The sequence below is a fragment of the Onychostoma macrolepis genome, chromosome 10 (assembly GCF_012432095.1).
Source record: "Onychostoma macrolepis isolate SWU-2019 chromosome 10, ASM1243209v1, whole genome shotgun sequence".
NCBI classification, from domain to species: domain Eukaryota; kingdom Metazoa; phylum Chordata; class Actinopteri; order Cypriniformes; family Cyprinidae; genus Onychostoma; species Onychostoma macrolepis.
In genome coordinates this window covers 23829112-23849527 of record NC_081164.1, presented here as the reverse complement: position 1 = coordinate 23849527, position 20416 = coordinate 23829112, and the positions used below count along the sequence as shown (strand labels likewise).

Sequence of the window (20416 nt, the reverse complement as noted above, 5' to 3'; positions counted from 1 at the left end):
TGATCTCAATCCAATTGAGCTGCATTTCACTCGCTGAAGACAAAACTAAAGGCAGAAAGACCCATAAACAAACAATAAGTGAAGCCAGCTGCAGTAAAGACCTGGCAAAGCATCACAAAGGTGAGGTCCATGAGTTCCAGATTAAAGGCAGTCATTGCCTGCAAAGAATTCTCAACAAAATATTAAAAATGAAAATTTTATTTATGATGATATTTATTTGTCCAATTACATCTGAGCCCCTGAAAATGGGGGGACTGTGTATAAAAATGGTTGTAATTCCTAAGCATTTTATGTTATATTTTTGTTCAACACCTTGAATTAAAGCTTAAATTCTGCACTTCAATTTCATCTTGATTTGTTTTATTTTCAGTTCTGTTCTGGTGGCATATAGAGCCGAAATTATGAAAATTGTGTCAGTGTCCAAATATATATAGACCTGTATCTGTCTGTCTGTCCATCTGTTTTTCTATTAGAAACCATTTTTTCTATCTATCTGTCTGTTTGTCTGAAACCATTTTTTCTATCTATCTGTCTATCTATCTATCTATCTATTTATCTGTCTGTCTGTCCATCTATTTTTCTATCAGAAACCATTTTTTCTATCTATCTGTCTGTTTGTCTGAACACTGTATAAAATGTGATTTTTTTTTAGAAACCTTGTACTTTTCTACTCCATTTTATACAGTGTTCTTGTATTCAAATTAAGCGCGGTCCACTGTTGCACACGTGCCACAATATCAATACAGAGACCGCTGTATCAATACTCATATCGTCAAATCTCTGTGACGATACATCGTCGTATCGATATATCAAACAGAGCACTAACTGAAATGACCCTCACCTTGGATACCTAAGTGTGTTTTACTGGCGTCTTGGTTTCTGTCGTCCCCGTATGTTGCAGCGTTATAAGAGCTACTCAAATGTCTCTGTTTGCGACAGCACAGCACAGTGTTCCTGTCTGTCACTCGCAGCTGCTGCTTTTTGCACCACATCTCACCTGCTCTAAAAGAAGCACAAGACGGGTTTGCACTTTATATTACTGGGCAGTGTGTTCTAGCTTCACTGACTGTCTCTTTTTCTCTTTACACCTGCCCTCCTGAATAAAGATGCCCCATTCTAGTCGCATGGACCCTTCCCACAATCCCCTTCAACAGCAGCAGCAGCAACAACAGCAGCAGCAGCAACAGCAGCATCAACCTCTCCATGGTAACTCCAACATGGGTGGCCCCGGTGGACCCATGCACTCCCGCAACTCCTCCCAGAACCCCCGGATGCACACAGACAGCTTTGGGCTGGGGGGCCCCGGGGGACCCGGCGATGTTTCGGAGCCGGCCCTTGATGTAAGTCAGAATCAATCATCTATTCTAGATCAAAGCAATTACTTTTGACCATGGTGTCAACACTTTAAATTAAAGGTCTGCTGAGCACAACCGCCCGTTCCTGCGGGATTTTACTCCATGTACACCCACTACCAACTTGTAATGATCTTCTTCCCACCCGTTCTTGCTTAATTTAGGTCCCATGCCTGCAGTTATGCATTTTTAAAGCTGTTCGTTCTCCTTTTCGGAAAGATTTTGCAAATACTTTTGGGTCACGGCCAGCGCCACATCTGCTTTGGGACACATTTGCACTCATAAACTGTTTTGTAATATTGGTTACAGTGTTCTATTCTTAAAGAGATAGTTTACCCTCATATCTATCCAAACCTGTATGACTTTGAAACAAAAATTAAGATATTTTTAATGAAACTTGAAAGATTTCTTTTCCTCCATTGAAAGTCCAAGTAACCAAAACTTAAAAGGTCATAAAATTGTATCGATGTGATTCGAGCTGATTAATCTGTTTAAGTTGTTTTTAGTCTTGTGAAGAGATACAATCGCTTTATATGTTAAAAGTTTTCATTTAGGCTTTTGTTCACATATGAACACACATACAGAGCAAGTCACATTTGATAAACACTGGAAGTTTGTGAACGTCACACACTGTAACAAATCTCATTTGTTCTCTCTCGTCATGGACACATGGTTTCAGTTTCCATGTTTACCATATGTGTGATGCGCTCTATGTATGTGTCAGTCATTGCTTAGCTATAAATAAGTCTTAACTCAATCTGTTAATCATACAAAGTGATGAGATACCTTCACAAGATTTGGATTAAATGGCTCAAATCATGGATTTTTTTTTTTGTGACGCCTTTTATAATCTTTTTGGATTTTCTAAGTTTTGGTTACCTGGAGAGACAGAAACATTTCAGATTTCATTAAAATTTCTTAATTTGTGATTAGAAGATTAACCAAAGTCCCATGGCTTTGGAACAACATGAAGGAGAGTAAATAATAACAGCATTTTCATTTTTAACTCCCATGATTAAAGATTTTCCAGAGATTTCCCACCAAAATCAGTTCAAAAGATTCCATTCGGGGCAGTGATTTCTTAAAAGAATCACTGATTTGGAATTTCAGCTGAATCATTGAACAAACGTTTCAAAAGAATTGATTGTCAGACTTCCCAGCACTATTGGAAACAGAACTCTTTTTTTTTTTTTTTATAACTGAAGAAAAATGACTGCCTATTTCCACTTACAAATCAGAAACGTTCTTTTGCGGTGCAAAAAATCTCTGACCTCTGCTTTGAATATAATTTCTAGGTAAATAATTCAGCATGTCTGTGAATGTCTTTTGAAAAGCCAGCTATGTTGTATTTATTACTATGATTATAAACAGTGTTTTGAGTGTCATTAGTATTGCCACAGGATGGCTCTTAACTCTGGAATTCCCTATTTGTTTTCCAGCTTCTCCCAGAGCTGACAAACCCAGATGAGTTGCTGTCCTACTTGGGTCCTCCAGACCTTCCCAACAACAGTAATGATGACCTGCTCTCTCTGTTCGAGAGCAACTGAGCCCCCCCTCGTCCTGCTCATTCATCAGTCGCACATTGCCGTCCAACACACAGCCTCCCTGACCCCTCACACTCCCGGCTCATCGAGGGGAGCTTTGGGAAGCCTAACAGATATCCGATTGCGTCTTGGCACTGTTTCCTCCTGAGACTGGAATGCAGTGACTCATGGGAAGGTGCAACGAAGATCTTTTTTTTTTGTTTTACTTTTCCTCCTGTGACAATGTTACTGTTTGTCTGCTTCTCTGAACTCGGTCGAGATTTTATTGTGAATTTCAGTTTGAAAGAGTTCCCTCTCTTCTCTCGAATCATTTGTAGAAAGACTCCTCATCTCACATCAGACTCGTGTGGTGTAAATGACATTGTGTGGGGTGGGTCATTGTTTGTTTGTTTTTTTCATTGCAGCTCCTGTTTTAAATCTAAATTAGATGAGGAATTCACTTCAGTGCTGATCTAAAGTACTACACTTCAGAAATCACACGGGGAAAGCCAAAGTGTCTCTGTTGTAACTTGAAGAAAACAAACACGGATAAACATAATTCTCTTAATAAACAGGCAGACTTATGTTTTTTTTCTTTTTCTGCCCAAAGAAGACCACAAACTAGCTCCATGTGATGTAACATGGTTTTAAACCACAAATGACTTGATCTTAAGTGAATTTTACTTGAAGACCTCAAGTGTAGCCTTTTTCCTTTTAAACGTGCTAATAGAGGCAATCACAATGTGTCAGACCTTAAACAGTAGCATTAAAGAAGTGCACTATTACATTTTGCACACCACACCAAGCCCTTCAAGAGTTACCGTATTTGCCTACACACGAAGGAAATTGAAGGCAGAGTCTTCTTTTGTGACACGCGCACATCTCAAGCCACACTATGTGTGTGTTTTGGCACAAACTCTGACTAATTTTATGCCACACCCTGCGCTCTGTTTTCGTCTGTCTCGTTAGTTTCATTCCCCCTCAGTGTTCTTTTTAAAAAATGGTCTTCCTCCCCTGTGGGCTTATGGCCACGAGGTCTGGATTTCTAGCATTATTAAAAAAAAAAAAAGGACTAGTATCCTTGATCGTCGTCGGCTCAAATCACACCCTCACTTGCTGACACATTTCACTCGCCCTTAAATATGCAAGTTTGGGCTGTTATTTGGTAGAAAATCAGTTTTCTTTGTCAACAAAATGTGTGAAGCTTTGAAACCAGACAGAGCACAAGCAGCCCAGTAGCACCTTGTAGACAGGTTATAAAACACACAAATGCACACAAAGACATTTTTTGGACTAACACCTTCCCGTGGTGAGATTTTGCTCGGACAATTCTGGGTGGGTGGGAGCGTCACAACAGGAAATGGACTAATGTTTATAGCCGCTCTCATACTTGAGGAGGAAAACATTGGGATTCATGTGAAATATGTACAGATATAGTATTATTATTGTCGCAGATGTGAACTTTCTCTTAACCCCATATGGAAAAAAGGACATTTTAAACACTATGACAAGAGCTCATGTCAGACATGCGCTTCATTCCCCCCGTTTTCCATTCAGAGCTCGCTTTCTCGGCGTGGAGGGGAGATGAGTCTGCTGTCGATTCCTGTCTTGTCTGATTTTATTATTTATCATTGCTCTTTGGGCACCGTTAGCGAAGTGCAGTTTGTATATTAACAATACAGGGAGCATCAGGAGTCGTCGGATGTGCTTTTGTTCTTTTTTTCGTTTGTTTGAAGTCATTTGTGTATCATACAATTTTATCTTTGATTATATAATAATTGTTATTATAATTATAAAGATAATCGATGGGCCTGTATGCATCTCTCTTCTGTGTTAACTAGCAGAGTTTATGAATTTGTTAGAAAGAGAAAAAAAAATGAATTCACCATCAAAATCTGTGACCATGATCATGAAAAACTGAGAAACCAGCATCACTTGTTGATCAAACTGTTCAAAAAGATGTTTGACTGTCATGTGTTGGTGGATCATTAAGTTCTATCAATTGAATTAAACATGTACAATTGAAATCGATTTGTTTTTCTAAAGATGTGAAATATTTCCATTATGTTTTATAAGTAAAGACTTAAGCCCCATTGCGTTTGATTGGCTTTATTTGGAGAGAGCAGCACCGCATTGTGTCAAAACGCGGGAACACAAGGGGGCGTGTCCGGAAATTGTGTGTCATGCAAGAAGACGAGCGTTGTGAGGAGAAAAAAATGCTTTCTTTTTGACTCATTTCGCTTTGCATCTCCCACTAATACGTTTAAATATCAATAAGGACATCATGATTTAGGAAATGTAGAAGAAAAAAAAAATTATGAAATCCTCTAAACATCAGTTATCCGTGATAAAACATTTTGTCCCGTAATGGCGAATTCAGCTGTTGGCCACCGCCCTCGCGCCATGACAGACCGACGGTACACGCCCACACTGTTGCCCATTGGATGGAACGCAGTAACGTAATTTCTACCTACTCTAACGGGCCAATGAGGATGTCAATCAAACGCCCTCCCTCTGAACTTTGCGTTCGAACGCTGCGGTGATTTATTCATCTGCGCCGCCTCTGATTGGACAACGCGCACGTCATTCGGCAGTTCCACAGCTTCATAGGCTCCAATTGAAAAAAGGGCTGCTGGCTGCTTCTATATATCCCGTTTTCGCACGCATCCTACTTCCCGATAAGCTGCGGTATTTTGTAGGCTTCATTCCGGCGACCAGCTCCTAATACAGAGTGAATTCTTTTGTCATCATGTCCAATCCCAGAGTTTATTTTGACATCACCATCGATGGAAAGAGTGCTGGGAGGATTACAATGGAGGTAGGTCACAAAAAGTGGCTAAAATGCGATGTTCGAGTCAGTATGACATAGTTTTATTAAATCGAATGATTTTTCCATTAAAAATCGTTTTGAAAGCCTGTCGTAAGTGTAGTATGTTTGTTTAACACCACTATCTTGAAATTGGCGGATGAGGAAGCAATTTTGTTTCCCGCGCCGAGTTGCAACAATGTAACGTTTTAACAGATTATCAGACGCTACATTGTTGCCGGTTGTGATTGAAATGGAACGCTGTCCGTCAGTCTGAGACTTGAGACGGACAGAATGCGAGTTGAGCTGCTGTCACTGACAGCTGAGCGCACATGGCGGAGTTTTCAGTGATTTGCAGACGCAGGCTGCGCGTGTGTATCGCTGCACACGTTTTTTTTTTAGACGGACGCCATTTTCACCATTTTTTTTCATAGCCCAAGATGCCATTTTGAAAAGGGAGGGGTGAATAGCGGAGTTTAGCCGTCTAACGCAACTTGTTCACCAGATGTTGTTCATCATCTCTTGCATCTCAGCGTTGTCAGATTTGAACTTCTTCCCAAATGATAATTAAATTTAATGCGCGACTGGCGTTACGTTTTGAATCCGTACTGCAGAGCTGCCAGTGAATGCGCTCGCGCAGTATCAGTAAGTTCACTCCCGCGGTCATAATGTATATCATAATGCAGAGAAACGCGGAAGTCATTAACCTGCTCGGGTTCTGTTAACGTCGTAATAGGCTAGCTTTATCCCGCAATTGTTTTTGTGTTTTAAGAGGTAACTTGTTTTTAATCATTTTAAAACAGAAAACGTCCACTACCTTCATACTTTAACAATAAAGCAAATTGCTGCAAAGCCTTATCAAGGTGTTTGTATGGGTGTTTATCTCAATACTTGTAGACTGTGGATGACTTTAAATATGGCCTTAAAACCAACCTTTTATCTAGAGCTTTTGGTTTATTATTTTGTTTTTGTTGTCGTTTTGTTTTATTTTCTGAATTTGTAGAACTCTGAGATTTTGTTTAAATATAAAGTGCGTCATAATTAAAGATTATTATTATTATTAGATTTGCTATATTTGATTGGCTGGTTGTGTTTTGCTATGTTCATTGTTTAAAAATTAGCATTTAATGACTGGAGATATATAAAAAAAATATAATCTGATGTTCTTAAAATGGCCAACTTTACCATTAATTAACTTAAAATATCTGACAATGGAAATCCATTGACATTCACACACATTCTAAGCTTGGACATCAGCTTAATTTCAATTTCTTGTTTTTCCCCCTCCTTTTGAAACAGCTGAGGGCTGATGTTGTACCCAAGACTGCCGGTAAGTATCTTTTTCCACATTAAATGTTTCTTATAAATATAGACCGTCTTCTCATGCATTAATGTCTCCATCTCTATACAGAGAACTTCCGTGCTTTGTGCACTGGTGAGAAGGGTTTTGGTTACAAGGGCTCTGGCTTTCATCGTGTCATCCCCAAATTCATGTGCCAGGTAAGATCTGAACCCTGTTGTGTCATTGGACGCAATGATTTCAGCTCATACTGATGTCGTGCTCTCGTGATGTAGGGTGGCGACTTCACCAACCATAACGGAACCGGTGGCAAGTCCATCTACGGCAACAAGTTTGCGGATGAGAACTTCACCCTGAAGCACGGAGGGAAGGGAACCCTGTCCATGGCCAACGCCGGACCGAACACCAACGGTTCCCAGTTCTTCATCTGCACTGCTGATACTGCTTGGTAAATGGCTTCTTTGAGATTAATGTTAGCATACACTCTTCAAAATAAGAACCTTCAACATCTTTGGAACTTTTCAAGGTTCTTTAGAATATAAAAATGTTTAGGGGATTTCCATTTGATGTTAGTGCTAAAGCTGCTTGTTTCTCCATGAACAGGCTTGATGGCAAACACGTTGTGTTCGGGAAAGTGGTAGAAGGGTTAAACGTGGTGGAAGCCATGGAGGCTAAAGGAAACAGCAACGGGAAGTGCTCTGCCAAGATCGTGATTGCTGATTGTGGCCAACTTTAATTGTTTCTAACTCCCCTTTCCCATTTCAACCATGCACATTCCTTACTATATAGATTTTTTTTTTTTTTTTATTGCCATTCCTAAATGAGATGCTTATTCCATGTGTCATGGTCCTGTTTTATGTATTCTGACGGTCTCCAGGACACAACTTGTTCAACATGGATTAAAGATGGATCAAGATTCCTTTCAACAGGTTTTTGTATTGTCATTTCTTGGAACAGACCGCTCAGCTCAATTGTTGTTAAAGAAATCTGAGAGATTTCATTCATTATGTGCTGATGTGCTCTTGTAATATACAAGTCTTCAAAAGGAGCCCATTAAAGTTTGTTTTGGTTCTAAAATGGCAGCGTTCTGCTGCAGTTCTTTCTATTGGCCAGCAGGTGGCTCGATCACTTTATTAGTGCAGTGGTTCTCAGCAGGGTTAACTAAAAAATAAAACCATCAAACATTTGAAATGACATAAATTAACTGGCTTTTTTATTTCAGCTATTGCCAGGGCAAAATTTTTCATTTAGTTTAACTTGATGTACTAAAATAACTTAAACTAGTGAACTTTAAAAAAGGAAATGGGGAGAAAAACTATATTTAATAAATATAATAAAACTATTAAATAAACACATTTAAAAGAAAAATCTAAATGGCAATAAAACTTTAACACAACGGTAGTAAAATAATGGTTTTGCTTTAAGTAAAATTGATGTCTTTTAAAATCCAGCAATGAAGTGTTAACATGTATCCTATTAATACCATAAACTGTATAGGCCCAGAAATATGCAAGTAAATTCATATTTGATTTAGCATTTGTTTTCTATCCCCCTAAGTTTAAATTACTTAAATTCACTACGTGAATACTTTCAAATGATCTTCCATATTAAAACAGGACACCAAAAAAAGAAACCCACAATATTGTATGTAAAAATTCTGCAAACATTTTAAACCAGACATACCAGAACATTACAAGTGATGTTTTACCACAGCAGTGCTTTTAAATAAAGGCCTTTTGTTTGAATTGTACAAGATTATTAGGTAGAAATGTTGCCCGATTCAGAGAACTAAGTTGTAAGTATCTTTAATGAGGTTAGAGCAGTTCATCCAGCAGGTTTCCTGGGCTGTGCGTTTGTCCCAGAGCATCACTGATGGGGTTGTTGCACATGGGACACGAACATCTCACTTCCAGCCACTTCACCAGACACCTGGTAAGACAAAACATCAGAAACAATTCTTAACAGTTATACTTAAAGTACCATAGCCCGTTCAAACCAAGAACGATAACTATAACAAAGTTTTAATAATCGTTCTAATTCTATGAGAATATTGAAGTCCATGCCACAACTATAGCAATAGGGTGACCCTATGTCTTCATTTCTAAATTGTCTAAAATCATGTTTTTTAGGTTTGTTTTCCTCTTTATAGTCCTCATTGATTTTATGTACACTTATTTACATTACTACTAGGGATGTGCATCTCGATGCATAGCCAACGATACGATACATTAAAGATACATATGAAGCAGGTACCGATGCAATGCGATTCAGCCCTTTTTACGATGCAGTTTGATTCGATGCAATGGAGAAGCTTTTAATGCCTTGAGGCCTGTTTCATAAAACAAGTTAACCAAATAAGCCAGGCTTATTTCAGTTAGTCCGACTCATTGTCAAATGATTTAGTTCCATAAAGCAAATTTAACATAGGCCTAAATCAAGCTTAGTCACTGTGACAACTTATGCTGGGAAACTAACCTGGTCTAAAGCAGGTTAACTGTCAGGCTAAGCTGAGCTCCTCTAGCACCGACCAACAGGAACACCATGATATTACCACTGTCTGTATTATTTCTTTTTTTTTACAGTTTCTAGCCATGCAGCCTTTCTCTCTGGTTTTATGACAGCTGTACCTTTTATAGTTTGCAGAACAGATAGCAGAACATTACAATCTAAAATTGCTCTTTAAAGCATTAAAATAACTTAATTAAAAATGAAAATAAACAATAAAGAAAATGACTACATTTTAACTGCTATAAGAAACACACATTAATTAATTTGAGCTCAGTAATTAGGACTGTACTAGCTTACATTTGATTTACCTATTACAATAATCCCTTTATGGTCACTGCTATCATAAAAATACACTTATATGTAGGTTTAAAATTCTACAAAAGACACATTTAATGTCCAACAACAAATATTTTAGCAAAATGTATATTTTACTCCGGAATCTTCCCATCCCTAATTGCTACAGCATTCTCTGGTGACCCCGCCTACTGGCACTCCACGATTGGTCGATTGCGTTCAATGCCTGCACGCTAGAGGTCAAGCTACTTTCCAATTATTACCTTTAAATCCTGGCCAAGATATGTCCAGGAAAAAGAAGACGTATGGTCACCCTAAATAACGATAACGTAAGTAATGAATATAACTAAGCTATTAGATTTTCCTAAATCTCGCTGGGCAACAGACATGAGAACTGCAGTGCTCACAGGTGCTGCACGGGTTACATCAAGTCTATAAATCTCAATAGTGTACATGATGTAGTAGACCATGAAGTTGCCACACAAATATCTCCCCCAGAACCCCTTTTAGTGCAGTAGGATCGTGGCTCAACGTGGGAGTGGACTCGTATTCCTGTAAGAACCGAAAACCCTCTTTCAGCATGGGTATATGACAAACGCTGTTTAGACAGCGGCAACCCCTGCCTGGCCTTACTGTAGTAGACAAAATTAGCTTTCCTCAAAGACTGAGTACAATTACATAGTATGCAATGCACTCACTGAACACAGGTTATGTAACTGCTCCTGTTCTGCATGTGAGGAAATGGTTAATATTGAACCACCTCCAGTACCTAAATTGTAACTGGGGCTTAAATACTTTTGGCAAAAATGCAGGGTTAGGCTAAGTGACACTCCCGTGCCATCTGCCTTCCACCGCTAACAATCTCCACTAACAGAGAGAGCACAGAGCTCTCCTACCTGCTTAGCAGAGCAGAGAGCCAAGAGAAATCCATTTAGAGAGGCATATTTCAATCTGTTTTCACAATAGGCTCATACTGGGACTTTAATACAAGAGGCAAGTCCGAAGTCGGTGCCCGCAGAGTACGGTCTGGACACAGGTCAACTCCCTTTGGAAAATTACTTAAAGGAAGTCGGCCTAATAGCTGGTAATTGGCCCTTCATGAAATGATGAAATAGCCAAGGCATGACCCTTGTTTGTACTGGCTGCCTTGCCTTGATTCAGTTGAAACTGTAGAAAAAAAGGACAAGTGGCAGAGAACTGGGTCCACCTTAGTGTTCACACACCAGTTTGAAAAATTTTTCCAGCTTAATTGGCCCGAATAGATGGGACTCTAGCATTGCTCAGTGTCTCGTGTGTCATCTAACTGTTGAGAGACAGACTCTACAGACACCATACCCACAAGTGCAGAGCAGTCGGGTTTGGATCCGCTCGAGCTGGCAGCTCAGTCAAATCAGATCTGGAACCACGTCCTTCCTGGCCAGCATGGAGCCACCATCAACACTTGATCCTATGAATGATTTGAGGAATCAACGGAAGAGGGGGAAAAGCATACAACAATCCTGTTGGCCATTCTTGAGATTTTGAGAACACCTAGGCCAGAGCAGTCCTCCTGTATCTATAAGGGAGTACCATTCCTGACAATGAGTTGTTTCCCTGGATGCATATGGCGTCCTCATAACGGGTTCAAATTTGACCCACTACTTTGGGTGCAAGCGTCACTATCCTGGGAGAGGCCCTGTCCTGGACAGGATATCGGCTGCCACAACTGGGATGTGAATTGTTCTCAGAGATGCTAGATGGGGCCATGCCCGAGTCAGTACCTAGTCACCTGGAGACTGCACAGCGTAGCGACTTCGTCCCACCCTGGTGAATTATATGATACACCACAGAGGTGCTGCCTGTTCTCACTAACCCATGCATGTGATGAATGAACTGTAGCAACCCCTTGAGGCAAGAAACTGCCTTTAGTTTGAGCACATTTGTGTGTTCCAAAGACCAATGGAGCTTCCACATGCCCCTAAATGACCAGCCCTCCCAGACAGCTCTCCAAGCCTGTCAGTGATGCATCTGTTGTGATCACTGCTCTTCTGTGAGGAAGAACTGCCAGTGGAACTCCTCTGAGAAGAAAGTCTTAGAGCCTTCATGCAGAACTGTGTCACCAACAGTTTTATTCTTTTGTCTTTTTTGGATGGAGATGAAATGAATTAAACCAACACTGTATGCCACGCGCTCTCAACAAGCCCAGAAGGATCACCACTGATGCTGCTGCTACTATCAGTCAAAACAACTTCTGTAATTTGTCCGCATTCTCCAGTTTTCCTGACTGGAAATGTCTTGTTCCAGACTGTTGGCCTTCTGAGGTGAGACATGCATTTATTGTCACAGAATCAAAATGGATCCCGAGAAAGTTCACTTGTTGTCGAGGCTGGAGACTGCTGTTCTCCAGTTTACAGTGGAACCAAGGGATTGAATATGGGCCAGTACTTTGTCCATTACTCCTTGATTTAGAGTGGAGATGCAGATCAACCAATCGTCTAGATATGGAAGAATTTTGATACCCTGCAACTGAAGGGGGGCTAAGGCCTGAGACCATTCGAGTAATACTCTCAGTGAATCATTTTGAATGAAAGTACCTCTAAGTATGAAACTCATCATGTCGGGAATAGGCCGACAACCACCCATTTTTTCCCAATTATGGAGTAAACTCATTTTGCTGTGCGCTGGAAGGCACCTCTGAAATGGCTCCTTTTTTCCAACACACTGAACTTCCTCCACCAATACTGGCTCCAAAAAGGGTATCCTTGACAATAGTCATTTGGACCCCTGAAAAGGGAGGTGAAACTGCAGTTGGTGAAAGCTATGTTCTTGGACACCAGCAGGGCCACCACATCATGTCAATATCAAGCAGGCCATTGCGGCCTTTGAGGTGTTTTAAACCTTTGTTTAAAGGCCGGGGAATTGCCGCAAGCCCTTTGAACAGTCTCCCTCAATGTAATGGAATGCTCAGGTCTGTCCAAACTTTCCTGAGAATCTGGAAGAAAGACATGACCAGGCATTACTGGTAAATTCATCAGTTTGCTCCTTATGGCAAAGAAGTCAGAGCCAGCCATATCTGCCTGCGACATAAGACAGCTGATGACATAACCTCACTTACATCACGTGTTTGTTGTGAATGCGCTACCAAAGCCAAATCAATTAACATTTTCCACACACACTGTTTTCTATAAGTCCGCCAGGAGAATAGCCAAAGCATTACACATATGAGCCGCACATGCAGCAGCATAAACAGTGAGAAATCAGGCAGTCAGGCTTAGTACACTCCTTGCCAGGACAGCATGGATTAGCCAAGACAGGGGCCGGTCCCAAAGCTGTCCATGCTGTCATCGCCTGCTCATCTGGAAGCATATCCCCAAGTTCAGTGTCTACTGGTTAAAAGCATTTTTATAAATCCCGATTAGGGGTGGCACGGTACACAGATGTCATGGTTTGGTACGTACCTCGGTTCGGAGGTCACAGTTCGATACGATTTCGGTACAACAGGAAAAAAACAACAAGTCTACTATGCTCGGTTTCTTTTCATTTATTTTGAACAGACAGTAGTACAATTACTATTTTTTTCCACCTAGATGTGAAAATACTAAATATTATTACATTATGTTATATATATATATATATATATATATATATAAAATCTGCAGTAGGCTACATATATATACTAGGGGTGGCACGGTACATGTATTCGTACCGAACCGTCACGGTACGGGCGTCTCGGTTCGGTGCATGAGGTCTTACGACGAATACAGGCAATTCACCCCCAATCCAGAAGGGGGCGCCCGCAGTAATGCAGCACTGTTTGATAACCGCCAGCAGAAGAACCGCGAATGCCGTGAGATGCGCTCTTGAAAACAAAGCCCCCTAGACAGTGACCATGTGCTGATTCTGAACGCATCTCTCACTGACAAGGGAGTATACTTTAAAGGCTTGTGCACTCAACTGTTTGCGAAATGGGGCTTTGAGCTCGTGTATCCTACCTCTCTCATTCGGCACAAATCCAAATATTCCATAATATTTCCGTAATTGCGATGTAAAGTATCTGAACGCTAAACTATTATTTATTATGTAAATTATAGGCTTTGTACTTCAGTCGCATTCCAACGGTGACACAGAGGCGCGCTGATGTTTGGCTCACTGTATTTTATTTTGATAAAGTACCAACTGTGCTGTCAAGTTAGCAATGCTGAAACTGATGTGTGTTTTTTTTGTTTTGTTTTGTTTGTGTGTGTGTGTGTGTGCTCGCGCTGTTTCCTTATACCAGCAGAATGAACTTTAAACACTTATTGTCTTATTAATAAACACTGTATAAAGGTCTGCTTTTATTTGTGTACACTCACAATGAAAACAAAACGGATTTTATAGACATAACATGTAATAATATTTAGTATTTTCACATCTAGATGGAAAAAAAATTGTAATTTGCACTACTGTCTGTTCAAAATAAATGAAAAGAAACTGAGCATAGTAGATGTTTTTTCCCTGTTGTACCGAAATTGTATCGAACCGTGACCCCCGAACCGAGGTATGTACCGAACCGTGACATCTGTGTACCTTGCCACCCCTAATATATACACATACAAGGAATAAATTCTTGAAATATATTTGATTTAATTTACAGATAAACAAGGTGGGGGCAGTGCGACACGTAACAGCCTATATATTCTGAGTTTCAGTTCATTTTTGTGACACGCTTAATTTGTTCACAGAAAGGAAACTCAAATGGCAGAAAGCGACATTCTATTTGTTTTCTTTCTTTTTTTTCATTCTGATTGTACACAAATAAAAGCAGACCTTTATACAGTGATGCATTATTAATAAGACAATAAGTGTTTAAAGTTGATTCTGCTGGTATAAGGAAACAACTGAAGTGATCGCGCCAGAGCGTGCGCGCACACACACACACACACACACACACACACACACACACACACAAAACACATCAGTTCCAGCATTGCTAACTTGACAGCACAGTTGGTACTTTTCTCAAAATAAAATACAGTGAGCCAAACATCAGCGCGCCTCTGTGTCACCGTTGGAACGCGACTGAAGTACAAAGCCTATCATTTACATAATAAATAATAGTTTCGCATTCAGATACGTTACATCGCAAATATGGAAATATTACGGAATATTTGGATTTGTGCCAAATGAGAGAGGTAGGATACACCAGCACAAAGCTCCTTTTCGCAAACAGTTGAGTGCACAAGCCTTTAAAGTACACTCCCTTGTCAGTGAGAGATGCGTTCAGAATTCGTTGTATTCGTTGTAAGGCCTCATGCACCGAACCGAGATTCGGTACGAATACATGTACCGAGCCACCCCTAATCCAGATATGTGCGTGTAAAACAGCGTATGCACATTTCTAATTTGTGCATATGCAACGTTTATACGAGGCCCCTGGTGATTCCTCACCTCTGAAGCATCTGAATGGGAGTCTCCCGATTCTGATTAATGCCCACTATTGAACATAAATAAATAAACAGCACATCTTCATCTACGGCCTCTTCTCCCCGAGGCACAGGTGGTGGAATGCTTTCCTGGCTGGGGGAAGAAATGGATCAGGAAAAGGAATGATGAGCCTCAAATCTGTCCATTCTCTGAGATAAGCTCTGAAGAATAGTCAGAATCTTAAAATGTACATCTGTACTTTCTGCTGGTGGAGCAGTGGTTGGCTTATCCACACACTTATGACTTGTTGGTTTGAAATTGTAGTCATACTGATGGTCACGCAATGTTTGCGAGCGCACTTATGATCATGACCACCTAAAGAGCATTCCCTCTTTCTACCATGCTGCGATCCGGTTCGCATGACAGAGTCGTTACTCTCTAGGCAGGACGGGGCCCAGGAGCTGGACTGCCTTAGAAAAAAGGCGATCGGTTGTGGGAGAGGACGACGCATCTTGTTTGACTCGCATGTCTCTGGCGGGCCTCTCTGTAAGTGTGCTCTCACAATATTTTCAGACCTTTTTCGAGTACATGCAGGGGCTCCCGGCCTTGGTTAAACCGCTGCAGTCAGCGGTGGGATTCGAATCCACGCCCCCGAAGAGACTGGAGCCTAAATCCAGTGCCTTAGACCACTCTCGCAAGCTGCACAGCAAGGATTATCTATATCCTCTGTCAGGTGAGCAATCCCTAGACATGAGGGGCATCCCGATGTCCATCACAGGGATCCACTGCTGATTGACAAAACGGGCAGCACTGAGATGACATGGTCGCTATTGCAACTGCAGTAAATTAAGCGAACAAAAAGATGACCATCACCTGTACGTGAACAACATACTCAGAAGGCTTATACCAACCCCCACTGATCGTGAGCATTAGTAAGGGTTTATTAAATGCAACTAGAATAATCGACCTTCACTAGTAAGCGAACATACTCTGAAGATCCAAAATAAACCCCACAAACTGCGAACAGTAGTCAAGGGTAATTTAGCCCACACAAGGAACTGACGTGCACCAGTACGCAAACGTACCAAGCAAGTCAAACAATCCCCAACCACTGCGAACAGCGATATAGGGTATAATAGGGTTTAATATTACCAAAAACTTTGCAATAGAAGTAGATATCTGAAAGAGAACAGAATTACACAAACACTGAGAATGAGCCGGAAGTTCATCCCGCTTTTTATAGTGCGGGAAGCTCCGCCTCCAGGGTCAGAGGCATGACTTCGTTTACAAAAGGTCTCGAGAGAAGGCGAAACGAAGGTTATCATTCTATTATAGTGAGGTCGAAACATATCTGCACAATATCGATGGAATCACAGTCAGAACGACTTTTCCCAGCTGATGGATGGTAAAAACATTGACAGCCAATCAGAATCCATACATAACGGCAGCACGTGCTCATGATAAACTGAGTGTTATTTTGATAATTATCATGAGGTATCTTTATAGTTCTTGTTCTTGGTGTGAACGGGCTTTTACAGTTGCGAGGCAGGGGCCATATTGAGTTCGCTTCAGTGAACCTCTTCAATAGCATTAGCATGATAAAAGACATTGGAGGGATTTACCTCTTATGAAAGGCGTGTTGGCATGGTAACACTCCAAGCTCATCTTTTGTCCTGAAGTCCTCCAAACAGACTGCACATGTTAACTGAGAAACACGATGTAGATGAGGGAAAATCAGAACCTTTAAAGTTTAAAAACTTTCCAAGTACTCAAATAACTTTAACCTTTCATAACTTTATAGACAAAAACCTTTACCCCGTGTGCATGCAACCGTGTTGTTTCATCTTTAAATACAACCTGTAATGTAAAACATAGTCGTTCATTTTTGGTTTTGTTTTAAAACATAGTGACAGCACAAAGTATTTAAAGACTCTTCATAGACATCAATTTTGCAACATCAACAATTATTGAACTGAATTAGATGAACATTGAACTCAAGCTGAATAACGACATTGTTGCCTTTTTTAGAGCTGCTTATAGCTGAAATGAACTCATTTGAACTGAGCATTGAACTGAACTGAGCCAGTATTGACTGACTGGAGCTGAATAATGAATTATGTAGAGCTGCTTGCTGAAACTGAATCTCATATTTGAATTTTTCATAATTGATTCTGTTATTTTCCTGTTCATACTGTAAGGTTGCTTTAAAACAATCTCTAAAGTACTACGAATAAAGGTGACTTGATGTAACTGACACAAAAATGTCTGAATGTCAGTCCAATTAAGAAATCACAGCAAGTGTCATTTCACTTTGAAAAGGTACAAGCACACTTTCTCTGTTGTGAAAATGAAGTTTTAAAGGAATGAGGTTAGTGAATGTGTTGATAGTTAATGTGATTTTCTACACCTGTGGTTCCTTTAATAGGACACCTGTGTGAACTTGAGGAGAACTGACTTCATACATCCACTAAAAATCACCAAAACACCAGCAGATTCAAAGAGAGAAAAATCCTGCAGCATCTGAGAGTTTTTTTAAGTGTCAAATACTTTCTGATGAAATACTTTATGATATAATCCCACATCATACACTCACCATTTTGTATCCAGCTCTGACGTTGCGAGCCTGATGTCTCAATTTACTGCAAAGAAAAACAGGACATACAATTCATTAACAAGGATTTACTTTTAAAAAATTACAAAAAAGTGTAAATATTATACAAATATATTTTTAGTATTTATTTTTTAAATGTTCAATGTAATTTTCTTTTTCTTTAGACATCCCTATGGCAGTATAGGCAAAGGCTGTGCTGTGTCGTATGTTTCTAAACACAAATTTGGCGAGGGAGGGTTTGTAGTTCTCAATGTTTGACATGACATTAGCCAAAAGCCTTTGGTCAAAAATAGCATCGTGAACAAAAAGCACAGAGATACAATCTAGTCCTGAATTGTTCGAGTTCGGAAGCGCGTGAGGCCAGAGGAAGTCCTTTCTGTCAGTCTGTCACAGGCGTTATTTACAGGACAATACTGATGAAGTCCAGTCACAAAGAAGAGTTTTAGATCCGTCACCCAGGATCTGCATAGTCCAAACTGGCTGTTCTGGTAAACTACAGTCACACTTACCTTATAAAGAAGCAGCAGAATATCAGGCTTAAAACAAAGATGAAGATCCCAGTGCCAAAGATGACCACATAGATGTTGAGAGGGAGTTCCTGAGAGGTCACTGGAGGCATGGTGTTTTAAATATGAATCATTTCCTGAAGATGAAGAAAGAAGCCCTGAAAAAAAAGTGATTGATATGTCATATACACAGTTACATAACAATAAGAGCCTGAACAAGCTTAGGGTAATATTTAGCAATTTTTAAGGTTAGAAAACCGAAGAAAAATCAAATTTTAAAGCAGGCAGCATTTTTTTTTCTCAAACATGTTAGTACTTTTAACAGAAAAAAAACCCGTCATGGACCTTTGGATTAAGATAAAGAAAACATATTAATAAATTTACAATGACATTAAATATTCATTTAAAACGACATCTCACCATTATAAACAGGCTCCTGAGTGTCTTTACTTCAGTGTTTATTCTTCATACTCGGATTTGTTCATTCTCACGGATCAAGCGTCAAACGACTCAAATGAATCACTGACTGTTTAGTTACATCTACAGTACTGAGAGTCTGTAAATGTGAATAAAATAAAGTCCCGACCGGATCACTGGGGTCAAACAATGTAACGGACCGCAGACAGACATAAATATCCACATGCACGAGAAAACAATAAACCCCGCCTGTAATTCAGGAGGCGGAGCCTAAATACCAGACGATTCACTAATTATTCAGTGATTCACTCCGTATAAAACTTCTCATATACACCAAAGTAAATTGCATTATTAAAAAAATAAACAGTTATAATATAACATGATATAATGTGTGTGTGTCTATTATGTAACATAAAACTTTTTTACCTCTAAACTATAGGCTATAAATAGTATTGCATGAATAGTTATTAATTTATCTGATATTTTCTGTTATCTGATATTTAAAAAAAAAAAAAAAAGACAGCATTAACATTTCTTGACTTTTTTTCCCCAAAAAGTTTTATTTGAAAAAGAAAAATCAAATAATCACAGTCAAAGCCTCCTGATCTGTTTTCCATTTAATTAAGAAAAAATATTTAAAAATCAGAATAGACAAACTATGTTTCTATCTAAGAAAAAACAAGGAGATTTTAAAAGGCATGTTTAGACAGAAATCTGACCTGGTTAAAGGCAAATTTCAGTGGCTTTGTATCCTGGGCGCTGGTCATGCTGACTCAGTGGGTTATTTGTTCACACCCTGCTAACAATCTGACATTAGACACCAGAATGAATTCATTGAAGATTGATTTAATATTTAATATAAAGCTGCTCATTGCATAACCTGACGACAGAATTATTCAGTTATTCTTAATTTTCAATTTTGATCACATTCTCGTTATGCTGGATATTCAGCTATTGTGTTGGGATTAAGAAAAAAAACTTGGATCAAACTTAGTGCACCCCATATCATAATGTTGAACATATATAGACCTATGCAAAATGTGATGGTAGAAATGTTTTGTTTTAGCATTTTATTTTATTGCTTTTTACCTACATAATTACTTAAATTAATTAGGTGATTGTAAATATGTCCATAGACCTTTACTAGTATCTCTTTTAACAACATTTTCAAATAACAAATGATTGATTCCTAATCCTCCATGCTTCCCTCACCAACGTCCTTATTCACAAACAGCCCTAAAACATTCAGTGGTTCTGTGGGAACATTCAGCTCTGCTCTCTGACAAACAAGACTTTAACAAAGGTTAAATGACACCACAGTGCAACATTCAGTGCAAAATTCTCCACTACAAAGTGAACTTAGTCAACCGTCACAGGGACAGTGAGGACAGAGGTCATATTTCATTAGTCAGTCATTTTAATTGCGAATACTCAATCATCATGAAAATCAAAACATTTGCTAATGCAGCGTGCACTACATTATGTATGACTTAGCCACAGGGTGGGGCTTTAATAAGGGTTTTAAAGGAATAGTCCACCCAAAAAATGAAAACTTGCTGAAAATGTACTCACCTTCAGGCCAACCAAGATGTAGATGAGTTAGTTTTGAGATGAGTTCTCAGATTTGGAGAAATTTTGCATTACATCACTTGCTTACTGATGACTATTCTGGAGTAAATGGGTGCCGTCAGAATGAGTCCAAACAGCTGATGAAAAC

General features: G+C 39.6%; 3 protein-coding genes across 6 annotated transcripts in view; 2 read left to right on the top strand and 1 right to left on the bottom strand.

Moving 5' to 3' along the window:
* zmiz2 (zinc finger, MIZ-type containing 2) overlaps positions 1-4968 on the top strand; it is a 63089-nt gene extending 58121 nt beyond the window's left edge. For all 4 annotated transcript variants that reach the window (XM_058790371.1, XM_058790372.1, XM_058790369.1 and 1 more), the window contains exons 18-19: positions 1107-1340; positions 2792-4968. In XM_058790371.1, the coding sequence (XP_058646354.1) occupies positions 1107-1340; positions 2792-2899 (342 nt within the window). In that variant the 3' untranslated portion in view covers positions 2900-4968. The remainder of the gene's footprint in view (positions 1-1106; positions 1341-2791) is intronic.
* Positions 4969-5481: 513 nt separating this feature from the next.
* On the top strand, positions 5482-7909 carry ppiab (peptidylprolyl isomerase Ab (cyclophilin A)). The gene is made up of 5 exons (XM_058790373.1): positions 5482-5693; positions 6981-7011; positions 7093-7181; positions 7257-7429; positions 7585-7909. Exons 1-5 carry the CDS (start codon positions 5625-5627, stop codon positions 7715-7717), a joined length of 495 nt encoding a protein of 164 aa, XP_058646356.1. The 5' UTR covers positions 5482-5624; the 3' UTR covers positions 7718-7909.
* Positions 7707-18938, bottom strand: LOC131548797 (RING finger protein 122). Its single transcript, XM_058790374.1, has 6 exons — positions 18703-18938; positions 18286-18440; positions 17759-17804; positions 16981-17022; positions 16788-16870; positions 7707-8910 (listed from the first exon to the last, which is right to left on the bottom strand). The coding sequence occupies exons 2-6, from the start codon at positions 18393-18395 to the stop codon at positions 8796-8798; spliced, it is 396 nt and encodes a 131-aa protein (XP_058646357.1). The 5' UTR covers positions 18396-18440; positions 18703-18938; the 3' UTR covers positions 7707-8795.
* Between the last annotated feature and the right edge of the window lie 1478 nt (positions 18939-20416).